This window comes from Equus caballus, chromosome 7 (assembly GCF_041296265.1).
Source record: "Equus caballus isolate H_3958 breed thoroughbred chromosome 7, TB-T2T, whole genome shotgun sequence".
Taxonomy (NCBI): Eukaryota; Metazoa; Chordata; class Mammalia; order Perissodactyla; family Equidae; genus Equus; species Equus caballus.
The window spans coordinates 18,482,877-18,508,088 of NC_091690.1; the positions used below are offsets into that span (position 1 = coordinate 18,482,877).

The 25,212-nt window shown below is 38.9% G+C and overlaps 1 protein-coding gene across 2 annotated transcripts in view; it reads left to right on the forward strand.

The window, feature by feature from the left end:
* DDX10 (DEAD-box helicase 10) overlaps window positions 1-15,717 on the forward strand; it is a 275,119-nt gene extending 259,402 nt beyond the window's left edge. For both annotated transcript variants that reach the window (XM_070273597.1, XM_001499568.6), the window contains one exon: window positions 15,031-15,717. Coding sequence is in view for 1 of the 2 variants with exons in the window: in XM_001499568.6 (XP_001499618.2) it covers window positions 15,031-15,208 (178 nt within the window). In the remaining variant the exon portion in view is untranslated. The remainder of the gene's footprint in view (window positions 1-15,030) is intronic.
* The last annotated feature ends 9,495 nt before the right edge of the window (window positions 15,718-25,212 follow it).

The window sequence follows — 25,212 nt, forward strand, 5'->3', positions numbered from 1 at the left end:
AGTACAAAGTTCCATGAACTATCAAATTTCATAGAGCTTCTACCAGAACTTAACGTGAATTGTGGGTGACAAGAGGAGTTAATTTGCTTAAATTTCATTAAATTGTGTTTCTTTTGTCTTTCTCCCTTTGCCATTGCCCTCAAAACAAAATAAAAAAAGAATATCCTGTGTATGGATAGCATAAATGGAGAAACTTCCAAGGCAGATTGTTTGGGTGTGGTGGAGTGGGGACAGGCAGTGTTATTTGCCTTAGGACTTTTAGGGGAAAGGTTGCTACCCATTGAGGAAGGAAGTTGTTATTTTTGCAGGTGAGGGTTGGGATGGAAGACATACTTTGAGAAATTTGGAGTTTAGGGAACTCTCTGCTTGACCTTACTTGAAGTCTCATTTTTTGCCCTGGGCTTTCAACTCCTCTGTCATTTAGCCACCCATTGTATAACTGTCACTTAGTGACAGTTACTAGTTGTCATTTTTCAGAAATGCTAGGATCTCTAAGAAGATGGATGAATAGCTCAGGATGCCATGGGGCCAAGATGAACCACCTAGCAAGGATGATGAACCACCTAGTAGGATTCTCATGGCTACTGCCCTGATTCTGGTGCACAGGAAGTTTGTTTTCACTGACAAGACCGTAGAGGATGACACTTTCTTAGGGCTATCCTTTTCATTTCACTTTTTGCTTCATGTAGAATGCATTCATTCCTAATCACTAGATAATATTCCATCATTTACTTACACCATAATTTCCTTATTCTTAGAATTTTAGGTTGTACCCATGTTTAGGTTTTTGGTTTTTGTTGTTTGATTTTGTTTCCACCATTTAAGTAATTCTTCAATGGGAAACTTTGTTAAAGGTTGGATTTTCTCTCTTGAAATCTTTTGAAGGACTAATGAAGAGTAAGACTGAAACTGTAAAACTTAATTTTGCCAGATAGCTGCAACATTGAGGAGATGCTTGGATAGGTGATGATCTTGAATATTGAAAACTAATCAGTAAAAGTAGTTTGAAGAGAGAGGCTGATGTGCTTCTGGGGAGCACAAAATGTTCTACGTACAGATTAGTAGTAAGAAAAAGGAATAATATAAACCCAACTTCTGTGGGTGTTTAAATTTTTTTTAATCTAGAAGGGAAATAATTACATCTTCTAAATTGCTGCAAAGCAGGGATTCTTAACTTGGACTCTATGGGTGAGCTTTACGGGAATCTATAGTATCTTGAAATTGTTGGCAAAATAGTGGTGTGGGTGTGCATGCAGCATAGACACTCCCATGCATTTATCTGGAAAAGGAGTTCAGAGTTTTTCATCAGATTCTCAAGTGGGTTTATGAACCAAAAAGTAGAGATCGGAAGGCCAAAACTTTTTGCCAGTCCAAAATGATGTGTGTGCATTTTGCAGAAGGAAACATATACATGGATTAGTGATGTGATGTGCAGTCTTCTACCTTCTGTTACTTCTCACCATCCCCGACTGTTTCTGATTATTAGAATTCTGATCTAAGAGAACGTCTTCTTTTCTGCTCTTGCAGTTATGTTTGTAATGAACTCTGAGCCCATCAGTCTTTCCTTTGACTAACTTGTTTTCACAAGGGATGTGGTAACATTTTCAGTTTCATTTCTGTATGTGGTAGCCTTCACCATCAGAAGGAAGCTGGGCAGATTTTATGGAATGTACTGCAGTAATTAATCTTCATTAGGACTGTTGCCATCGCCTTGTAAATTAAAGTTTATGGTAAGGGGAAAAGTTTCTGGCACAAGACCAGAGTGCCAGTACTTAAGGATAGAGATAAAGATTTCCGACAGTTTTTCTTAATGCTCCCAGGCTCATTTATTATTAGCTTAAAATTCTTGAGGAAAAAATATAAGCCACATTTATTGATATAAATGCAAGAAAGAGTTTTATACAAATAGGAGTATAAACTGGACATTCAGTTGCTGAACTAAAGGTAGCTTTCCACACACAATTTGGCAGCATGTTGTAAAAGAATACCCAAGGGTTTCTGTGTGAGGATATTCACTGTTCTCTCCCAGTCCTTAGCTTGCTTGCAGCTAGATCAGTCGGCAATTTCACCTGATTTCTGTTCTTTGCATTCGAAAAGAAAAAAAAGCAAGAGGTTGAAAAATTGTACAGAAACTATAATAAAGGGAGTATGCTTTCTTCCAGCAGCCCCCTGCCCCGGCTTTTGTTAGGTTTCTGAATAGGCTTGTATAGTGATGTTGATCCTCCATTTTATGATGTAACACAAAACTTGCACACCCTTCGTTGTACATGAATAAACCCAACTGCTACAGAAGTTAGGGGCTCTAAGACGAGGCATCATAACACTTTCTGTCTGCACGGTCTCGTTTTCCAGTGTCGGGCTTCTGAATCCCCAGTGACTTTGGTTGCCATTTTATAACTTACTTATTACAACTGCTTGCCCCAGCACGCTTGGAATTTCAGTGCTCACACCACTGCATTATTTCTGTAAAGTCCTGCATACATCAGGGAAGAAGTTGACAGGTTTTCCCAGCAGATCTTTTTCTTCTATAGTGCCTTGGCTGTAATCATATCAGACAGCACTTGGAATGTTCTTGAGGCTTGGAGTATTGGTTCTAGCTGCAGCGTCCTTGTAGCCCAGGGAATGTGGTTTCTAGTTTACAGAGGACATTCTGTCCTCTTTTTATGGAGTTAATTCACAGATCAATTGTTTAAAGTATGCTGTTTAACAATGAGCTATCTTCCTCTTCATGGCAGATAGTAATGATTACGTTCTTCTTCTTCTTGTAATGTATCATTTGTCCCATCCCTTTCCACATCTGTAAGTCTGTTGGCTAAAGCTTCCTAAGGGTCAGAGAAAGAATTAAAGTAAATGAAGTGGAATAAGACCTACTGGTTTCTCCTACATGGGAAAATATTATGTCAGTGGATCAGTCTCTCTCCTTTGCCTTTCTGTATCGATATATAGGAATTTAAGCTGTGCTTCTCGCTGGATGGTCTCAGAAGCATCTGTATTACAAAAATAGTTGCTCAAGCAGGTATAAGTTGAATTGTATGAAGGTCTGTGAACCAAGAGACTGAATGCCTTGCCCACATGCACCACTGCATATAGTTTGGGAATATTGATCTACGTGCCATATTATCGTAAACTTTGTAACATGCAGAGAAATAGGAATTTTGTGAAATTAAGTCTGTATTAGAACAAAGGCAGGCTACTTGGCCCTGTGGGAAAATAGCTTTTGGAGTCAGATAGACAGACCTGAGTTTGAATCTTACTTTCTTCTACATGTTGTGGACCATGAGCAAGTTACTTACTCTCTTTGACTCTGAGTTTTCTCATCAGTCAAATGAAGATAATTCTTGCTTTGCAAGGTTATTGTGAAGACCTAATGAGGGTGAAAAAAGAAAACAGAGTATGATGCATAGTAGGGTCATAAGTATATGGTAATTTTAATTACTAAAAGCAAAACTATAAGGCTAGCCCTGGTGGCCTAGTGGTTAAATCCTGTGTGCTCTGCCTTGGTGTCCTGAGTTCAGATCCTGGGTGTGGACCTACACCACTCGTCTGTTAGCAGGGCCATGCTGTGGCAGCGGCTCGCATCAAAAAGAACAAAAGAGGAAGATTGGTAACAGATGTTAATTCAGGGGGAATCTTCCTTAGCCAAAAAAAAAAAAAAAAATCAAAGCTGTGGGAGTTGAGTATATACCTTCACAAGAATAGAATTTAATGTCCTCTGATCCTGCTTTCTGTTTTCTTCCACATCAAAATCATTCCTTCAGTCCCCAGATTTACAATGTGGCAGCCTCTCTGTTCAAAACAGTCTGCAAAAATATACTACAGACTAGGTTGAAATGATGAATGATACAGTGAAAGTAATTTCATGTAACATATCCTATTCTACACATGGATAGACTCGCTCCAATTCTACATGTGGATAGAGTGTCCATTTTACCAAATTAGAGTGTGAGAAATGCCCTTACCTATCTGTTCTCCTTTGACATTCCCATTATCCAGGCATGCAATAAACTGAAAGTTTACTATGTGCCTGGCATACAGCAATAAATAAGAGAGACTAGATCCCAGTCCTCACAAAGCTTACACTCAAGTGAGGGAGACAGACTATTAAGAAGTAAACAAAAAATAGAAAAGAGATGGTGATGGAGGGCCATGAAAGTGATAACTGTAGAATAATGAGAGAGGAATCGGGAGAGTTCACTGTATGTGAGGTGGTTAGAAAAAATCTCTCTGAGCTGAGACCTGAAGCATTATTAAAAGGTTTTTCTTTAAGTAAAGAGGGAATAATTCATCCTAATGTTCTAACCATGAATTGCTTGGGCAATTATTAAAATTTAAATATATACCCTAATAGCATAATTATAACTATACAATTATGTACATTCCTGCCGGAGGAGATTCCTTGCCTCTTTTTCATCCCATCATCCTTTAGCTATGTGTCTATCTGACTGTAATGCTATTTGACTTCATGGAAGGTGATCAAGATAAGAAACAGCTGCTATTCTAGTCCACAAAGTGGCAACTCATTAGAAAGGAGTATGGCAGCATGGAGTTCATCAGAATAAGTGAGTGAACTTGAGATGATCTGAGGGCTGCAATTGAAGACTGGAAAGTAATTCAGGATTTTTATGAATTAAAGCAACATGTAGTTCTTTGGGGATGAGGAGAAAACTCTAATGTATTTTATGCTTAATAATTTATGTGTTGATGGCATATGAATTCTTTTGAACTATTTGAATTTTTTATTAATAGACTATTTTTTTTAGCAATTTCCATTTTTATGATAAAAATTGAACAAAAAGTCGAGTTTCCATATACTACCCCCCGCCCATACACAGTCTTTTCTATTGTCAGCATCCTGCACCAAAGTGGTACATTTGTTATCATTGATGGACCTATGTTGACACATCGTTATCACCCAAAGTCCGTAGTTTATATTAGTGTTTACTCTGTTGTACGTTCTGTGGATTTTGACAAATATATAATGGCGTATATCTACCACTATAGTATCATACAGAGTATTTTCACTGCCCTAAAAATTCCCTGTCCTCTGCCTATTCATCCCTTTCTCCTTTTTCTCTCCCTGCCTCCCAGCCCCTGGAAACCACTGGTCTTTTTACTATATCCATAGTGTTGCCTCTTCTAGAATGCCATATAGTTGAAAGCATACAGTGTGTAGTCCTTTCAGATTGATTTCTTTCACTTAGCAATATGCTTTCAAAGTTCTTTCATGTCTTTTCAGGGCCTGATAGTTCATTTCTTTTTATCACTGAGTAATATTGCATTATATAGATGTGCTACAGTTTGTTTATCTGTTCACCTGTTGAAAGACTTCTTGGTTAATTCCTAGTTTTAGCAATTATGAATATTTAGCTATAATTATGAATTATAATTATGAATTATGAATATTTAGCTAAATTATTAATATAGCTGCTGTAAACATTCATGTGCATGTTTTTGTGTGGACATAAATTTTCAATTCCTTGCTAGTAATCAATGAGAGTTCCTGTTGCTCCACATCTTTGCCAGCATTTTGTGTTGTCTGTGTTTTATATTTTTGTCATTCTAGAATAATTTTTATAGTTTGAAGAAAACTGTTTTTAGATTTTAAAGTACAGTATACTTGAAATGATTGCCATCCTACTGTTAGCTAATACCATCACATACCATTTGTGTGTGTATGTGGTGAGAACAGTTAGATCTACTGTCTTAGCAGCCTTCAAGTATCTAACAGTGCTGTTAACTATAATCATCACGCTATACACTGGATCCCCAGAACTTATTCATCTTATAACTGGGAGTTTGTACCCTTTGATCTATATCTCCGCATTTCCTCCACCCCCTAGCCCTTGGTAACCACCATTCTACTCTCTGTTTCTTCAAGTTTGGTTTTTTTAGATTCCGCATATAGGTGATATACTGTGTTTGTCTTTCTCTGTTTGACTTATTTCACTTAGTGTAGTGCCCTCAGAGTACAGTCCATCCATTTTGTCATAATGGCAAGGTTTCCTTTTTTCTCATGGCTGAATAATATACGTGTGTGTGTGTGTGTGTGTGTGTGTGTGTGTGTAGCACCTCTTCTTTATCCATTTATCCACTGATGGACTCTTAGGTTGTTTCCATATCTTGGCTTTTGTGAATAATGCTGCAATGAACATGGGAGTCCAGACATCTCTTCAAGATCATGATCTCATTTCCTTTGGATGTATACCCAGAAGTGGGATTGCTGGATCGTATGATAGTCCTATTTTTAATTTTTTGAGAAACCACAATATTGTTTTCCATAGTGGCTATGCCAATTTATAATTCCACCAGCAGTTTACAAGGGTTCTCTTTTCTCCACATCCTTACCAGCATTTGTTATCTCCTATCTTTTTGTCAAAAGCCATTCTAACAGATGTGAGGTGATATTTCATTGTGGTTTTTGATTTGCATTTCCCTGATGCTTAGCATTTTTTCATATACCTGTTGGCCATCTGCATGTCTTTGGAAAAATGTCTATTCTGTTCTTACGCCCATTTTTTAATTAGATTGTTTGGGGGTTTTTTTGCTATTGAGTTGCCTGAGTTCCTTATATATTTTGGATATTAACCTCTTATCAGATACGTGGGTTACAAATGTTTTCTTCCATTCTGTAGGTTGCCTTTTCAGTTTGTTGATTGCTTCTTTTATGTGCAGAGCTTTTTAGTTTGATGTAGTCCCAGTTATTTATTTTTGCTTTTGTTGCTTGTGCAAAAAACAAAACAATGGTGTCATATCCAAAAGATCATTGGAACACACATGTCAAGGAGCTTTATCCTTACATTTTCTTCTAGGGGTTTTATGGTTGTAGGTTTTATGTTTAAGCCTTTAATCCATTTCAAGTTCATTTTGTGAGTGGTGTAAGATAGGAGTCCAGTCTTTCTTCTGCATGTGATTATCTAGTTTTTCCAGTACCATTTGTTGAAGAGATGGTCTTTTCTCTGTTTGAGTATTCTTGGCTCCCATATGCAAGGGTTTATTTCTGGACTCTCAGTTCTGTTTCATTGGTCTGTGTGTCTGTTTTCATGCTATCACAATACTGTTGTGATTACTGTAGCTTTATAATGTAGTTTGAAATCAGGAAGTGTGACGCCTCCAGCTTTGTTCTTTCTCAGGATTGCTTTGGCTATTTTGGGGTCTTTTGTGATTTCACACAAATTTTAGGATTGTTTTTTATATTTCTGTGAAAAATGTCTTTGGGATTTTGATAGAGATTGCATTGAATCTATAGATGACTTTGGGAAGTATGGACATTTTAACAATATTAAGCCTTCTGTTCCATGAACACTGGGTATCTTTCCATTTATTTGTGTCTTCTTCAATTTCTTTCATCAAAGGCTTATAGTTTTCAGTGTACAGACATTTCACCTCCTTGGCTAAATTTATTCCTAAGTGTTTTATTGTTTTTGATGCTATTGTGAATGGGATACTTTTCTTTATTTCTTTTTCAGATAATTCACTGGTAGTATATAGAAACACTACTAATTTATGTATCCTGCAACTTTACTGAATTCATTGATTAGTTCTAAAAGATTTTGTTGGAGTCTTGAGGATTTTGTGTATCATAAGATCATATCATTTGCAAACAATGACAATTTTACTTCCTCCTTTCTGATTTGGATGTCTTTCATTTCGTTTTTTTGCCTAATTCCCTGGCTGGAACATCCAGTGCTATGTTGAATAGGAGTGGTGAGAGTGGGTATCCTTGTCTTATTCCTGATCTTAGAGGAAAAGCTTTCAGCTTTTCACCAGTGAGTATGATGTTAGCTGTGGGCTTGTCATATAGAGTATTATGGTGAGATACTTTCCTTCTATACCTGATTTATTCAGAGTTTTTATCATGAATTGATGTTGAATTTTATCAAATGCTTTTTCTGCATCTATTGACATGATTGTGATTTTTAACTTTTATTTTATTAATGTGGTGAATCACCTTTATTGGGGGGGTGGGGTATATTGAACCATCCTTGCATCCCCAGGATAAATCCCACTTGATCATGGTGTATAATCCTTTTAATGTACTGTTGAATTCAGTTTGCTAATATTATGTTCAGAATTTTTGCATCTGTATTCATGAGGGATATTGACTTATAGTTTTTTTTCCTTTTAATATCCTTCGCTGTCTTTGGTATCAAGGTAATGCTGGCCTTGTAAAATGAGTGTGGAAATGTTCCTTCCTCTTTTTTGAAAGAGTTTGAGAAGGATTAGTATTATTCCTTCTCTAAATGTTTGGTAGAATTCACCAATGAGGCTGTCTGGTCCTGGGCTTTTTGTTGTTGGGAGGTTGTGATTACTGATTCAGTCTCCTCATTCATTATGGGGTCTTCAGACTTTTCTATTCCTTCATGGTTCAGTCTCGGCAGGTTGTATGTTTCTAGGAATTTATCCATTTCTTCTAGTTTATCTAATTTGTTGGCATATAATTGTTCACAGTAGTCTCACAGCCCTTTGTATTTGTGTGGTATCAGTTGTAATGTTTGCTCTTTAGTTTTTTATTTTGAGTCTTCTCTCTTTTTTTTCCTAGTCTAGCTAAAGTTTTGTCAGCTTTATCTTTTTGAAAAACTAGTTTGAGTTTCATTGATCTTTTCTGGTCTCTATTTCATTTATTTCTACTCTGATCTTTGTCATTTCCTTCCTTCTGCTAACTTTGGACTTAGTTTGTTCTTTTCTTGTTCCTTGAGGTATAAAGTGAGGTGATTTATTTTGAGATCTTTTTAGATAACTAACATCTTTTACCAGTCTTCCTTTTTGCTTGAGGAAGATTATCACCGAGCTAACATCTGTGCCAATCTTCCTCTATTTTCTCTGTGGGATGCTACCATAGCATAGCTTGATAAGCAATGTGTAGGTCTGCACCGGAATCTGAACCTGCGAACCCTGGGCTGCCAAAGCAGAGAGCACGAACGTAACCACTATGCCACTGGGCTGGCCCCTCGAGATATTTTTTGATTTCTCTTTTGATTTCATCTTGAACCCATTAGTTGTTCAGTATTGTGTTAATTTCCACATATTTGTGCATTTTCCCATTTCTTCCTGTTATTGATTTCTAGTTTCATACCATTGTGGTTGGAAAAGATACTTGGTATGATTTCAGTATTCTTAAATTTGCTAACACTCATTATGTGATCTATCATATGATCTATCCTGAAGAATGTTCCATGTGTGCTTGAGAAGAATGTTTATTCTGCTGCTTTCGAGTGGAGTGTTCCGTATATATGTGGTAGCTCCATTTGGTCTAAAGTATAGTTCAGATCCAACATTTTTTTTTTATTGATTATCTGTCTGTATTATCTAGCCATTGTTGAAAGCAGGGTATTAAAGTCCCCTACTATTATTGTATTATTGTTTGTTTCTCCCTTCAGATCTGTTAGTATTTGCTTAATATATTGTAGTGTTCCAATGTTGAGTCTGTGTTTATGATTGTTATATGCTCTTAATGAATTGACCCCTTTTTCATTATATAATGCTCTACTGTGTGTCTTATTACTGTTTTTGACTTGAAGTCTATTTTGTCTACTATAAGTTTAGCTACCTCTGTTCTCTCTTGATTTCCACTTGCGTGGAATATCTTTGCCAACCTTCATTTTGAGCCTATGTGTGTCCTTAAAACTGAAATGAATCTCTTATAGGCAGTGTATAGTTAGGTCTTGTTCTTTTTATCCATGTTTTTATCCATTCATCCACTCCATCCCTTTTGATTGGAGAATTTAATCCATTTAATTTAATTATTTATAGATAAGGACTACTAATACCATCTTATTGTTTTCTGGCTGTTTCATAGTTCTCGTGTTTCTTTCTTCCTCTCTTGCTGCCTTTCTTTGTGAATCAATGATTTTCTGTAGTGGTGTGCTTTGATTCCCTTATCTTTTGCGGATCTATTGTAGGTTTTTGCTTTGTGGTTACCATAAGGATTACATAAAATATCTTGTAGATGTAACAGTCTGTTTTATGCTAATAACAACTTAACTTTGATTGCGTACAAAATCTCTGCCATTTTAATACCTAGAGTTATTTTTAACGCCCTTGTCCTTTAACCTCTATACTAGAGTTAAGTGGTGAACACATCACCATATTAAAATATTAGAATATTCAGAATTTGACTATACTTTATATGAAAGTGGATATTTTCATATATTTTCATGTTACTAATTAGCATCCTTTCATTTTTACCTTGAACTCCTTTCAGCATTTCTTGTAAGGCAGGTCTAGTGGTTATGAACAACCCCAGCTTTTGGTTGTCTGGGTTAGTCTTTATCTCCTCTTCATTTCTAAAGGACAACTTTGCCAGGTAAAGTACTCTTGATTGGCAGGGTTTTTTCCCCCCTTTTACTGTTTGGAATAGATCATCTCACTCTCTCCTGGACTGCAAGTTTTCTGTTGAGAAATCCACTGATAGACTTATGGGGGTTCCCTTGTATGTTACAAGCTGCTTTTCTCTTGCTGTTTTTAAGATTCTGGCTGTGTCATTATTTTTGACAGTTTTATTGTGTCTTGGAGAAGATCTCTTTAAGTTAAATTTGTTTGGGGACCTTTGAGCTTCATGAACTTGGATATATAAATCTCTCACCAGATTTGAGTTCTCACCTATTATTTCTTTAAATAATCTTTCTGCCCCTTTCACCTTCTCTCCTTCTTCTGGGACTTCAATAATTCACAAATTAATTCTTTGAGGATATGCCATAGATCCTATAGGCTTTCTTCACTCTTTTTTTATTGTTCTCTGACAGATAATTTCAAAGTTCCTATCTTCTAACTCACAAATTCTTTCTTCTGCTTGATCCATTCTGATGTTGCTGCTCTCTTTCGCAGTTTTCATTTCATTCATTGTATTTTTCAGCCTCAGAATTTCTTAGTTCTTTTTTGTGATCTGTCTCTTTGTTAAACTTCTCATTTTGTTCACTGATTGTTTTTCTGATGTCACTGAATTTTCTTTCTGTTTTTTCATGTTAACTCATTGAGCTTCTTTAAAACAGTTATTTTGAATTCCATATTGGATTAAATTACAGATCTCTTTGTCTGTGGAATTGGTTACTGGAAGATTATTGTGATACTTTGGTGGTGTCATGTTTCCTTGATTTTCCATTTTCATTGAAGTTTTCAATTGCTATTTTTGCATTTGCAGTAGGAGTCACCTCCTCCAGTCTTTCCTAACTGCCTTCAGGAAAGAAATATCTCCTGTCAGTTCTGCTAGGGATTCTGAGGCTTTATTTGACCTTCTGTGGATATGCCTGCTCCACACTTTTTGCTCCCTCTTGTGGCAGAATTCTTAAGCTTGTATGCCTTCTCTCAATTCTGCAACACACCAGATCAAGTCCTGACAGCTTCCCTTTGTTTTCCCAAGGGTGACACTAAAGCTGAAGTTTGTGGTCTCTCCCTGGCCTGAAGATTGAGGTTGGCTCTCTGCATATGCTCACTAGCCATCTGCCTAAGCTCCCTCTCACCACCCCTCTCTGTAGCCTGCACAGGGAGCTGACCAGGGTGTGTATGGGTGAGGCACGTGGAGTGCTGATGATGCCTGTCGACTAATTGGAAGGATTCACAGGCAAGGCGTCCCCAGCGGTTTATGGGCAGGCTCCTTTTGGTGTCTGTGATGCAGTTAGTAGGATCTGCATCCTTTTAATTCCCTCAGAGAGTTCTGTCTGCCGCTCCCCCGTCTCTTCCTGACCCCCAGTTATGCAGCTCATGATTTAGTACTCTGTGAGCAGGGTGGGAGGGGGGAGATGCAGTAAGAGAAATTGGCCTCTTTGGCAGCGTTCCACATAGCTAGGGGAGCTGGGTGCTCACTCACATCTTCTCACTTTCCTCCATGGGAGAAATCACAGGCAAGGAACATCTCTCTTGGCCCTGAGCTATGCCGCCTTGGGGGCTGTGAATAAAGTCAGACTGTTCCTCTTATTCTCTCTAATACATCCAAATTCATATTTTTTGCTCTATTGGTATGCTGGAATTTCTCCACTGGAAACCTGGACTTCCACAAAAACTTTCTCGTCCCTGGATGATTGTTCTCCCATGGCCAAGAGGGACTGGAGTTGGTTCATGGGCCATTGCCAGGTCCAAGGTCTCTGTGCCTATTACCAGATGCACAGTTGGGCGAGACGACCCCTGAGTCCCTTGGCATATAGTGCTGGATCTCACAGCTCCCACAAAGGCACTTTTGTCTGTTAAGGGATGCCAGATTGTTGTGAGGTAACATGAACAAGGACTGTCTTATTCAGCCATGTTGCTGACATCACTCTCTAGTGCCACACCATTTGGAAGAGGCATTTCTTTTTTCTTTTTCTTTTTGAGGAAGGTTAGTCCTGAGGTAACTGTTGCCAATCCTCTTCTTTTTGCCGAGGAAGACTGGCCCTGAGCTAACATCCATGCCCATCTTCCTCTACTTTATATGTGGGATGCCTACCACAGCATGCCAAGTGGTGCCATGTCTGCACCCAGGATCCAAACCGGTGAACCCCAGGCCTCCAAAGCGGAACATGCCCACTTAACTGCTGCCCCACCAGGCCGGCCCCAGAAGAGGCATTAGTTAAGAGACCAGATTGTGACCACATTTTGTTTTCTGCTTACTAAATGTTTTCTAGATTGATTACATTATCCCCCTTTTGGGGTAATTACCTATAGAATATCTATAATATTATTTAATAATAATTAATTTGTTATATAAGTTACTACTTATTTGCTATGGAACATAGTATAAAATACCTTTCTAGAATTTGAATTGGTCCACAAAGCAGCTAATTGTGAAAATATTTGGGCTACATAAATTTCCCGTCTTCCTTTTATTAGCTGAACCAACTTAATTTCCTACAGGGAGTATAATGTGCAGGAGCACATTAATAAAGGATACATTAGTAAAGCCCACTACTTAGGTTTTTTCTGATGAGCTGCTCTGAGATGCACTGGAAGTACAAGCAGGAAAAAATAATTATTACCTTATACCAAATAAATCATAGCACTGTAATCCAGTGGAATTGGCACAGGACCAGACATACTCAGGCATATTTGGACTCAATGCTTTTTTTAAAGGCAGCTTTCCACTAAGAATTGCTTTCTTTGCTGACTGAATTCCCATCAGAGGAAACTCTTTCATGATCTTCTCTCCAGGCCTTTTAAAATGCAGTTATTTGAGGGTTTAAATAACCTCATAGTATTGTCTGGTTTGTCTTTCCTCCAAATGGTGAGAGAGAATGGCTGCTGAGTCAGGGCACTGGGCATTTCCAGGTGGTAAATGGGGAAATTATTTACAGCTTTGCTTCAATCTGATCAAAAATGGATATCCAGATAGGCAGAATTACTTTGATCTTCAAGCTGTCTTAAGGAGTAATAGAGTCCATTGGAACTTGAGCAATTTGTTCTCCTTTGGAATGCATCATTTGCTTGAAATGTTTCTGTGATGATTTTCTCTCTCTCTCTTTTTTTTTTTTTTGGCTGTTTATAATGTTAATGTAAGTATTTATTTGAAAGGGAATCATTTATAGGCAGAAAAGAAACTAACATGCATTGAGCACTACTATGTTCTTACACTTATATAATTTCATTTAATTCTTACAACAGTTCTACTAAGTAAATTGTATAATCCCCATCTTTACAGGTAAGGAAACCAGGGCTTAGAAATGTTAGTGGAGATTGCCCAAGGTCTGACTGTGTCAATGCCAAAGCAATGCTCTTTCCACAGCTAATTCCTTCCATTAGTATCATCCAAATGTTGACTAAAGCAGGTCAACTCAAATTGCTTTCCATAGCCTGGCTGTGGAGCTGAATTTAGAGTTATTTACATCTGGGTTTGAATCCCATGTGTGTAGTCTGGGTCCAGTCATTTAACCTCTTGTCATTGTAGAATGAGGCTAATGCTCTGTACACCAAGGACTTTCATGAAGATAAATGATGTAATCTATGTAAAGAATGTAGCACAGTGCCGGACCCTTAGTAAGCCCTTAATATATGGTTGCTACTGCATGGGTTTTTTATTTTGTTTTAATCTTGTATCCAATAATTGAATCATCTTTGAACATGATGATGATATCTCAAAATGCTTTGAGGATGTTTTCCTTTTTCTTCTATTTTTAATATATCTAGTGATTTCCTCTACCTTCTGAAATTAGCTTTATTTTTATGGTCTGTGCCTCAGGTGTGTGTAGAATACAGCAATAATGTTTATGTTTTCTTGACTCTATGAGTGGGTCTTAGATACATATTTTATTTTATTTTTATTTATTTATTTTTTTGAGGAAGATTAGCCCTGAGCTAACTACTGCCAGTCCTCCTCTTTTTGCTGAGGAAGACTGGCCCTGAGCTAACAGCCATGCTCATCTTCCTCTACTTTATACATGCAACGCCTACCAAAGCATGGCATGCCAAGCAGTGCCATGTCTGCACCCAGGATCTGAACCGGTGAACCCCTGGCCACCGAGGAGGAGAACGTGCAAACTTAACTACTGTGCCACCAGGCCGGCCTCTAGATACATATTTTAAATGGGGTAAATTTATATGAAGTCTTAAGTAATTTTTAATTTAACATTTTAGGTTCCAGTTTACTCATGATCTATATATCACAACTTAATGCAACAGATATTAGAATCAGTGCCTGGTATCCTGATATCTGTTAGCCCACTGACTGCTGTCTAAAGGATAACCTAACTTTAAGTAGAGATGATTTGATGTGGCAGGACAAGCACAGATTGGAGCCAGTCTGGAGCTAGACTATGGGCCTCTCATTGTCCTCAAATTGTGGATAATATAGCCATAGTTTCCTAGAATTATTCTGAGGATTGGATGAGACAGTCTGTGCAAACTACTCTGCACAGTTCCCAGTGCATATAGGCCCTCTCCCCCCATCCATTAATGGGAAGGTACTTATGATATAGATATCCTGAAGATGTTATGTTTCTTTCTCTCTTAATAATAATATCACTTTAGCAACTGTTATCGGTAATTTTGTACTATTATAAATGTTTGGTTTCATAATAATGAATTTAATTATTTGTTTATAAAGTAAATCATTAAATTTGTTCCCACCAGTGATACCAAGAAGATGCAGGGAATGAGGAAAAGGAACAGCGGTGAAGTGGAAGACATGCGACCCACAAGTTCTAACAGAAAGAAGGCCAAGTGGGAAACCTTAGAGCCTTTGGATACAGGCCTGTCTTTAGCAGAGGATGAAGAGCTGGTGTTACATCTCCTAAAAAATCAAAGCTAGATACTTCCTGCTCTTGTCTTCTCCTTGAAATCTCTGGTCATGATTGTATGGACAAGAAGTTGAAAAAATGATTGGTTTTGGGGAACTTAGATAACATGACTCCCATGCCCAAAGGACCCATTCTCCAGATAGAAGTGATCATATCTCTAAGCCCCTTTCACGGGATATGCTTGCACCATCCAAGAGCAAACTCAGAGTGAGGGTGGATCATAAAATTTCCTGATCCCATTTTCCAGCATGTGCTGTGTTAGATTTTATCCATGGGTCCCTACATCTTGTCATTGGAAATGCTTCCTTTGTTTTAATGGCAAATTCTGGAGACCTTGTTTCATTGTTAGAAATTACTGTGTTGCTTACCTTACAGAAGTTTCTATGTACTGTTAAACAAAATTGCTCACAGTTTTGATTATTTAATATCTCTAAAGAGACTGAGTATAATGGACCAGCCCTGAGAAAGAATGAGTATTTTTGAATTGAAATGATCAATAATAAACATATTTCCTATAAAATTGCTGTTTTCAACACGTCCGGTAATCTGAGAGCACTGTCAAGGGAAAGTTCTTAAGATTAAAATGCTTGGCGAATTCCTGAAACAGTAAATTTTTCATATTCCTAAATTAGCCCTCTTAAAGATACCATTTAACTTACATTTGCAGATTTGCTAGCTATCATTTATAAAATCTATAAAAGTCCTGAATCTGAAGACTTTGTGATCTAAAACCTGGTCTCTTGGCATATAGTAGCTTGTAGGCCTTCTGCAAATGTCTTGCAGCCATTTTTTCTAGCAAATGGAGGCCACCTCTGAGAGGCTGGGGAGAATAAGGCCAACACATCAAGGTGAGCAGAGTGAAGAGATGGAGAGAAAGCCCTGCTTCAACCAGATCCAGTCCTTGTACTTCCTAGTTATGGGTCAGTAAATTTCTTTTTGGTGTAAACTACTTTGAGGTGTATTCTGTCTCTGGTACTAAACGTATCCTGCCTTTAATATACACTACACTGTAGGAGATTTTAGTTTGCTGATTTTGAAAACTAACTAAAACATCAGAATAGTGTTGATAGAAAACTCAAGTAACAATGCATGGTAGATTATGTTACTGTTCAGCAAATATTCCCTCCAGCCCCCTCCTTCTCTATGGGAAGCATATTTTTTCCACATTGCTGATGATGTTGACCCTGTGACTTACTTTAGCCCTTGGAATGTGATGGAAGTAACTATGTGCTGGTTATAAGCAGAGGCTTTAAGATGCATTGATGTGTCCATCAGTCCTCTCGCTTCCACCTTGAGACCAACAGGGACCAAAGAGAGGACACTGCTTCAGTCTGGACATGAGAAGAGACGATGTGAAACAGACCTGCAACTCCACAGTCACCTCTCAAACTTGTGGAGCAAGAAATCCGCTGACACTTAGGGAGTTATCACAGAAAAACCTGACTAGTACACAAGGTGAGTGAAACACGTAACCAGTGAACAAGAGCATTCTTTCAATCAATAAATGTTAATAAATTCAGCACCTGCCATATTCCAGGCCCTGTACTTGTGAGAAATACAAACAGTTCCCTCCCCTGCTACCACATAGTGGAGGAAAAAGAGAAGCAAACTCATAATTTTAGTGCTTTGTGAAAGCAGGCAGAAAGAAGATTATTGTCTGAGGAGGAAGCTGTCCCTGGAGTGCAGGAAGTAGGGAGGACATGTAGGTAGTTGCTTGGCCTGGGACCCGGCGACTGATCTTTGCCTGATGGTTAACTGAGGCTGAGAGGCCATTCATCAGACTCAACTCATGTAAAATGATCCCTAAAACTGCCTAAGACCCTGATAGCAGATATACCCGGCAGCAGAACCCTTTGGAGGACTGCCATCTCATAAGCTTAACATGGCATTTTAGGTTTGTTTGGGGCTATAAAAAATGGATAAATTTAATTAAATGTAATTAATTTTGTTACACAATATTTGAAATACCCTGAACATAAAAAGTCATCTCCATGACTGTTAGAGTCTGCCAGAGGATGCAGATATTCCTGGGAAGTGTGGGGAGGGAGCGAGGATGGGAGGTAATGGTGTAGGTAAAGAGGAAAGAGCCTGCAACCAAGATCTGAAAACCCTGTTTCATATCTTTTAAGACCATTTTAACTAGACATGTAATCATAATGTGATTTTCTTCCACAGCCCCTGCTGATCAGACAGCCCAGGGCAGACTTGTTTTATACTGTATTACTGATGCCTGCTGAATCAGGAATTGACACTTAACTCAAAGGCTAGCCATTAGCTGTGAGAGAAGCTGGTGCAAAAAGCTCTGCCCATACAGGGATGAATTGGGCGAATAATGTTCTTACTCTTTAGAAACTGAAATTTGGGTAGTGGGCAAAATAAGGTTATGAGAGAGACTAGGGAATACATGATAGGCAAAAGTGAGCCAGATTAGGAGTTAGGCAAAGTTTAAGTGAACAAGTACTCTGGCAATAGATAAGAGAGTAAATGGTGAGGGATCCAGTTGGTCATGCAGCATGAAGCAAATCCATGGAGAGTAATGATCCAGGCTGGAGCAGCAGACTTGCAGACTCCCCTTGTTGAGGTCTCTGAGATCCACACTGACCCCCATCTCCATGAAGTTGTCACCTTCTCCTGTGTCCTATTCTTAGATTTCTTGACAAGTCTGTCTCCTTTACTGCCTGAGGTGTAAGACCCTGTTGCGTGATCTAGTCTGAGTCTTTGGGGTTTTTAGTAACAGAAAGAGCTTCAGTAAAACTCAGATTACTCTAATGCCATGCTACTTAGACTTTAACATGCATAGGAGGCACCAGAGGATCTTTAAAAGTGCTAATCCTGATTCGGCAGGTCTGAGGTGGGGCCTGAGATTCTGCATTTCTTACAAGCTCCTAGGTTATGGCATGCTGCTGGCCCGTGGCCGCATTTGAGTAGCAAGGCACTAATGGAATTCAGAGAGTTATTAAAACCATTATTCACAGATAGGGATTCTGTCAGAGTCCCAGCACGAAACAGATGGTGCACACAAATTAGGATCATTCCAAGAGGATTTAATAAAAGGATTATTTATATAGGCCAGAGCAGGGCGTAAGGAAACCCCAAAGGGTGGTCTCACGGAGGCTAGTAATAGAAGTGTTACCACTCCTCATCCTGAAGGGATGAGGGAAGAGAGGAGCAGAAGAGACATGTGATCTTTGACCTTCAATTGACATGGGCAGCCAGCCTGAGGTGACACAGGGAACCAGCCAAAAGAATAAATTCTACGACCTCACTCTCCAGCCTCTCTAGAGATTCCTGCCAGTGGCCCCCAGGGCCCCAACCAAAGCCAGAAAACAAGCTGCCCATAGGTGTAATCTGTACAGTCTGCCAGGACACAGTAAGGTAGAGAAGTGTAAGGGGCCAACAGAAGAAATTGGCACGGAGATACAGGGTATAAATATGTGGAATTTCGGGGGGGAAAAGAGGAGAAGCCCTCAGATTTTGTCCCTTCGACACCTTCTGTGTACCTAGAAGGCACTGTTCTAAGTGCTAGACACACAGCAAGGATGGACAACAAGCAAACCAGCATATAAAACATGACCAGGTAGGGATAAATGTTATGAAGAAAAATAAAGCACGGCACGGAGATAGAGCCAAGGCAGCAGGGGAACAGGGGCTGTTTTGAAGGCAGCAAGACTTCTGATGGGTGTGAAGTCTAAAGGAACAGGGCCTACTTCCCAAGCACCTTTGCAGGATGCAAATGAAGAAAACTGTCCAACCATGTGGACTGGTCTCTCTAGAAAATTCATGACCCTTATCCTGTAGGGGCCTTCAGTGCTGCTTTCGTAGTTTTATTCTCTCTCCTACTGCAAAACAACTATTTCACACATTTTCCTCTCATCTTAAATCTCCAAAACGTCTTCCCCTTCTTCACTCTTGGCTGATGACCTTTTGATTTTACTCAGAAAATAGATATAGTCAGGAGACCCTCTGTAAACTTGTGCACCACATCTATCCACCTTGCTGCATCTGTGCCTGCGCTCTCTGCCATTCTTCCTGTCTCTGGAGAGAAACTATCCACTCTCCTGCCTAAGGCCAAACCCCCTGCATGTGTGCTGGATCCCATCTCCACTGACCCTCTCAAGGATGTCACTCCTGCAGTTGTCCCCTTTCTCTGCAGTATTAGCAATTTTCCCTCTCTACTGAGTTATTTGCATCAGTGAACAAACATGCTCTTATGTCTCCCATCTTAAAAACAAAACCTTGACAACTCCCCCTAATCCATTTCCAGCCACAGCTCTATTTCTCCCTTTTCCCTTATAGTATAACTCCTCAAGAGTTGTGTCTGTTCCCTGTCTGTGCTTTCTTCCTTCCCAGTCTTTTTCTTAAACACTTTATTGGGATATAATTGATACTGAATAAGCTGCACATGTTAAAGTATACAGTTTGGTTAGTACTACCGACATATGCGTACATCCATGAAACCATCACTACAGTTAATAATGAATGTATCCATCACCCGAAAGTTTCCTCACGTTGCTTTGTAATCCCTGTCTCCCTTGCAGCCCTCCTCTCCCCTCCCCCATTTCCCAGCCAACCACTGATTTGTTTTCTGTTGCTATAGATTAATTTGCTTTTCCTAGAATTTTATATAAATGGGATCACACAGTGTACAGTATATTATCTGGTTCCTTGCACTCAGCATTATTATCTTGAGATTCATCCATGTTGCAGCATATATCAATAGTTCATTCCCTTTTATTGCTGAATAATAATCCATTGTATGAATCATACTACAATTTGTTTATCCATTTACCTATTAACCAACAGGTGAAAAAACTTCCAGTGTTTGGCAATTACAAATAAAACTGCCGTGAACCTTTGTATACAAGACTTTTTATGGTCACATGTTTTTGTTTCTCTTGGGTAAACACACCTGAGAGTGGGAATGGCTGACTCATATGGGAGTTACATGTTTAATTTTTTAAGAAACTACCAAATGGTCTTTCAAAGTAGCTGTACCATTTTACATTCCCACCAGTAAAATTAGAGTTCCAGCCTCACCAGCACTTGACATGATCAATCTTTTTAATTTTATCCATTTTAATCAGTCTAGTAGTATCTCATTGTGATTTTAATTTATATTTCCCTAATGACTAAAGATGTTGAGCATCCTTTCATGTGCTTATTTGCCATTTATATATCTTTGGTGAAGTGTCTGTTCAAAATCTTGCCCATTTTTTTCTTTGGTTGCTTGTTTTCTTATTCACGAATTCTTCTGATATTCTGGATACGAGTCCTTTATCAGATACGTGATTTGCAAATATTTTCTCCCAATGTGTGGCTTGTCTTTTCATTCTCTTGTCTCCTGATTTTCTTTTGAAGAGCAAAACTTTAACTTTGATGTTCAATTTATTTTTCTTTTATTGATTGTGCGATTGGTGTCATGTCTAAGAAATCTTTGTCTATCCCAAGGTCACAAAGATTTTCTCCTATGTTTTCCTCTAAAAGTTTTATGATTTCAGATTTTCCATTCAGGTTTATGCTCCATTTTGAATTAATCTTTGTATATTATGCAAGATGTGGATTGAACTTCATTTTCTTGCATAAGCATATCCAATTAATCCAACATCATTTGTTGAAAAAACGATTCTTTCTCCACTGAATTGCCTGTTCAGCTTTTTTAAGAAATCTCTTACAGCATTCAACCAAGGCACCCATGTGTTAGCCTGCCGCCCTTAGACATGCCCTTTACCTCAGCAGGCATTTTCATGCACAGTCTCATGCACTGTTCCTCCTTAGGAAGCACGTCCTTCAGTCTCTAGGCCATTCCCTCACATTCTTGTGGTGGGTCTTTCCCTGAGCGAGACTCATGGCCAGCACCAGTTATCTGTTCCTTTTCAGTGTGATTGATGATTTTCATATTTACTAGAATGACGAAAGGCTTTCAGTGCTCTTCTTTGGAGAGCCTGCCTAGGATGTCCGCTGATGTGTTCTCCAACACAAAGGGTAATCTCAGCACTTCTGAATATTACACTTTCAGGGTGCAGTGGTAAGGTGGGTGCTGGCAGCTCTCCCCTTTTATTTTTTGATGAGAAAGATTGGCCCTGAGCTAACATCTGTTGCCGATCTTCCTCTTTTTGCTTGAGGAAGGTTGTCACTGAGGTAACATCTATGCCAGTCTTCCTCTATTTTCTATGTGAGACACTGCCACAGCATGGCTTAATGAACGGTGTGTGGGTCCACACCCAGGATCCAAACCTGTGAACCCTGGGCTGCCGAAATGCAAGCAAACTTAACCACTACACTACTGGGCCAGACCCATCTTTCCTTCACTTTTAAACCTCTAATTAAGCTTTTGTTCCTGTCACTTTACCAAAATAGTTCTTGTCACGTCACCACTGCTTCCATGCTGTAACCAAGATCAATTGTTGGGGCTCATCCTAATCAACCTTTTAGTAGAATCTGACTTTCCCACCTTCTTCAATCACTTTTTTGCTTAGCTTTCAGGGAACCACTGTCTCTCTATTCTCCTTGTTGATTACTTCTTTTCAGTCTCCTTTTCTTGGTGCTCCTTAACTTTCAGGGCTCAACCCTTGGATTTTTCTATCTACATTCACTCCCTGAGTGATCTCCTCCATTCTCATGGTATAAAATACCATCTATACACTGATAACTCTCAAAATTATATCTCTAGCCCAGCTTCTCTGCATTCCAGACTCATATCCAACTGTAGTCACCATCCTACCTGCATGTCTAACAAGCATCTCAGTATGTCCCAGGGTGAACTTTTAATTTTCCCCCAAATCTTCCTCTCCTTTTTCTTTCTCATCTCATTAAATATCATATCTGTTCTCAGGCCAGAAACCTTGGAGACATTCTTGTCTCTCACATCCTGCATCAGATACATTAGCAAATCTGGTCAGCTCTTCTTTTGGAATATATCCAAAAACTAACTTCTTACCATCATTCCCACTTTCATTTCCACTCTATTCCAAGCCATCATTTCCAGGAATATTGCAATAACCTCTCAACTGGTCTCCTTTCTTCTACCCTTTTCCTCATGTAGGAGACAAAATGATCCTTTTAAATCATATACCTGGATTATGTGACTCCTCTGCTCAAAATTGACGGCTTCTTATCTCACTTGAAATAAAATCTAGTGTCTTTTTCATGGCCTACAAAGTTCTATGCTTTGTCCTGTCTCTGATGTCATCAACAACTTCCTTCCCTCACTCCGTTTCGTTTCACTGGACTCCTAGCTGTTCTTTCTGCCTGGAGTTCTGGATTCTTAGGTACTTGCGTGGCATTTTATGCAAAGATTTTTATGAGAAGCTTTCTCTGACCACCCAGTAGAAAATAGCACCCTCTTAATTACCCAGTCATTCTTTATCCTTTTATTTTCCTTCATTGCACTTATCACCATCTGACACTGTTTTTTGTCTGTCTCCATGCTGCTCCCCTTTTCCCACACACCTGCCAAACAAAGTAAGTTCCTTGAGGCCAGAGAGTGTCTTTGTTAATTGCCATATCCCAGCTCCTAGGCCAGGAAATGGTACATAGTGAACACTCAACAAATATTTGGTGAATGAATGGATATATCCTACCAATTAAACATCCATATGGATTAATGAAATTTTCTTTTAGAAGAGTTATAGCCCTGTCAGGACTAAGAAACTGAGGTTTTCAGTCATTCACGCTAAAATGTACCCCTAATTGCCTAATACCCAGCTAGGTTCAGAGTTTACATTGGGAGAAAAAAGTTGAGTTTAGAAGATAAAGCCCTTGGCTGAGTATAGAAGTGGGCAAAGGCCCCACCAAATGACTTTGCCCAGCCGTAGAGCAGCAAGGAACTAGTCCTAGGAGATATATTGAGTCCTGGGCATGAGGGTCCCAAAGACTTGTCTGCTTGTTTTGAGAGCTGCTCTCATGCCTTGAAAATCAAATCAGTGCTACCCTAGGCTACTGAGAGCAGTATATTGGCAGTATTGTTAGACCCTTTGGAGTGGAACAGATCTGGACTGGAACTCCAACTCTTAGTACTGGTTAATTGGTTTCTGCCACTTACATAGCTGGTGTACTTAGACACAACACCTGTCCTTTCTGAGCTCCATACTAGTCTATTGTAAAGTCTAATACTAATATCCACCTCCAATAGCTCTTTTGAGAATTAAGTGAAACAACGTATGTGAGACATAGTAAGTGCCCAAGACAAGTTATCACTAGTAAAACCAAAGACTGCTCTTGAGATCCAGCTAGACTACTGGCCAGTGCAGTCATCCCAGATGAGGCATCAGACATGTGAAAGAAGCCATGTTAGATGTTCCAGACCCAGCCAAAAAGATGAGTCATTGAAACATCAGCCTGTCAGTTATCCTGAGTGATGGGCTTGGTGCTTCAGCTGGATGCATTGCCTGTAACCCTCTAAGCTGGCTAATTCATAATTTCAACATACATATGAATTTTGTGTTTTATAATTTAGTACTATTTTCACTTAGGTAAAGGGAGATTGCATCACAATTTTTTTGGTGATAGGTGCTGTCAAAGGGTCATCCTTTGGTGTGTCTGCTCCTCAGCCTGCCCTTGGTTATACCCTTAGAGCTACATGCTGGGGCCATGGTGAGGATGATACCCGGTGCAGTGGGGCAAGGCTGGAGCAGAAGCCTCTGACTTCAGACTCTAATCCCACTCTGTCAGTAAGTACCTCTGACTTCCAGTCAGTCATGTACAGGAGCTTTCTAAGCTCATGTTCTTCTCACATTATCAATGAATATTTGTTTGCTGTAGAACCTTTAAAATTATGGTTATGCAAAATGCAAAAAATAAAAATTGCCTATCACTGAGTGCCCAGAGATAATTATTGTTAATATTGTAGTGTATTTTCTTCTCTATATATGAAAGAATCTCTGGGATCATATGTTTGTTAAGCTACTTTTTTCTCTTAATAGTTGGCAGACATTAAATATCATTTACAACATAATTTTCAATGATGTATTAAATTCCATTAAACACACCCCAGTAGCAATGAGGACATCTAGCACCCAGATCTTGGTTTCTAATACCATTCTGTGACAAAAGGAACCAGGGCTCCTTAGAGAAATGACTGATTCTAGGACTGGGGCAGGAAATGTATAAGCTGAGCCTGGAGCATCTTGTGTCAGTTAAGAAAATCCTCAAAAAGAAAAAAAGCCCACAATGTGTAGGTATGCCAAAGGGATACAGGAGCCAACTGAAAGAGCTCCCAATGGCCAAAGCTGAAAGAGTTTGAGCAACAAAATAAAGTAGTATTGAATTATAACCCAGCATATATAACAAGTATCCATTAGTCCATGCTGATATAAATGATTGAATAAATAAATATGAGAGAAGAGACAAATCTGTGCAGAAGAATACCAAATAATTTATGTGGAGACTCTGCCCTCGAGGTGGAACATAACTGCCTCTTCCTTAAGTGTGGGCTGTACATAGTGACTTTCTTCCAAAGAGGACAGTATGAAAAGAGAAAAAAAAAAAGTAATTTTACAGTGGAAAAACCTGACAAACACTACCTCAGCCAGGTGATCAAGGTCAACATCAACTGTCATTGTATACTCTTGATAGGATGTGATGGGAATGGCACATTACCTCTGTAGTCTTCCTCCCCAAAACACATAACACCAGTCTATTAATGAGGAAAACATCAGACAAATCCAAGTTGAGAGACATTCTACGACATACTTGACCAGTAATTCTCAAAACTCTCAAAGTCATTAAAAAAAGGAAAGTCTGAGAATCGGTCACAGCTAAGAGGAGATTAAGGAGACATGATGATGAAATGTAACATGGTCTCCTGGATGGGATCCTGGAACAGAAATAGGACACTGAGTAACAACTAAGGAAATCTGAATAAAGCATGGAGTTTAGTTAATAATTTATCAGTATTGGTTCATTAATTGTGAGAAATGTACCATAATAAAGTAAGATAATAATAGGGGAACTGGGTGCAAGGTATGTGGGAACTCTGTACTAGCTTCACAATGACTGTAAGTCTAGCAGTTTCAAA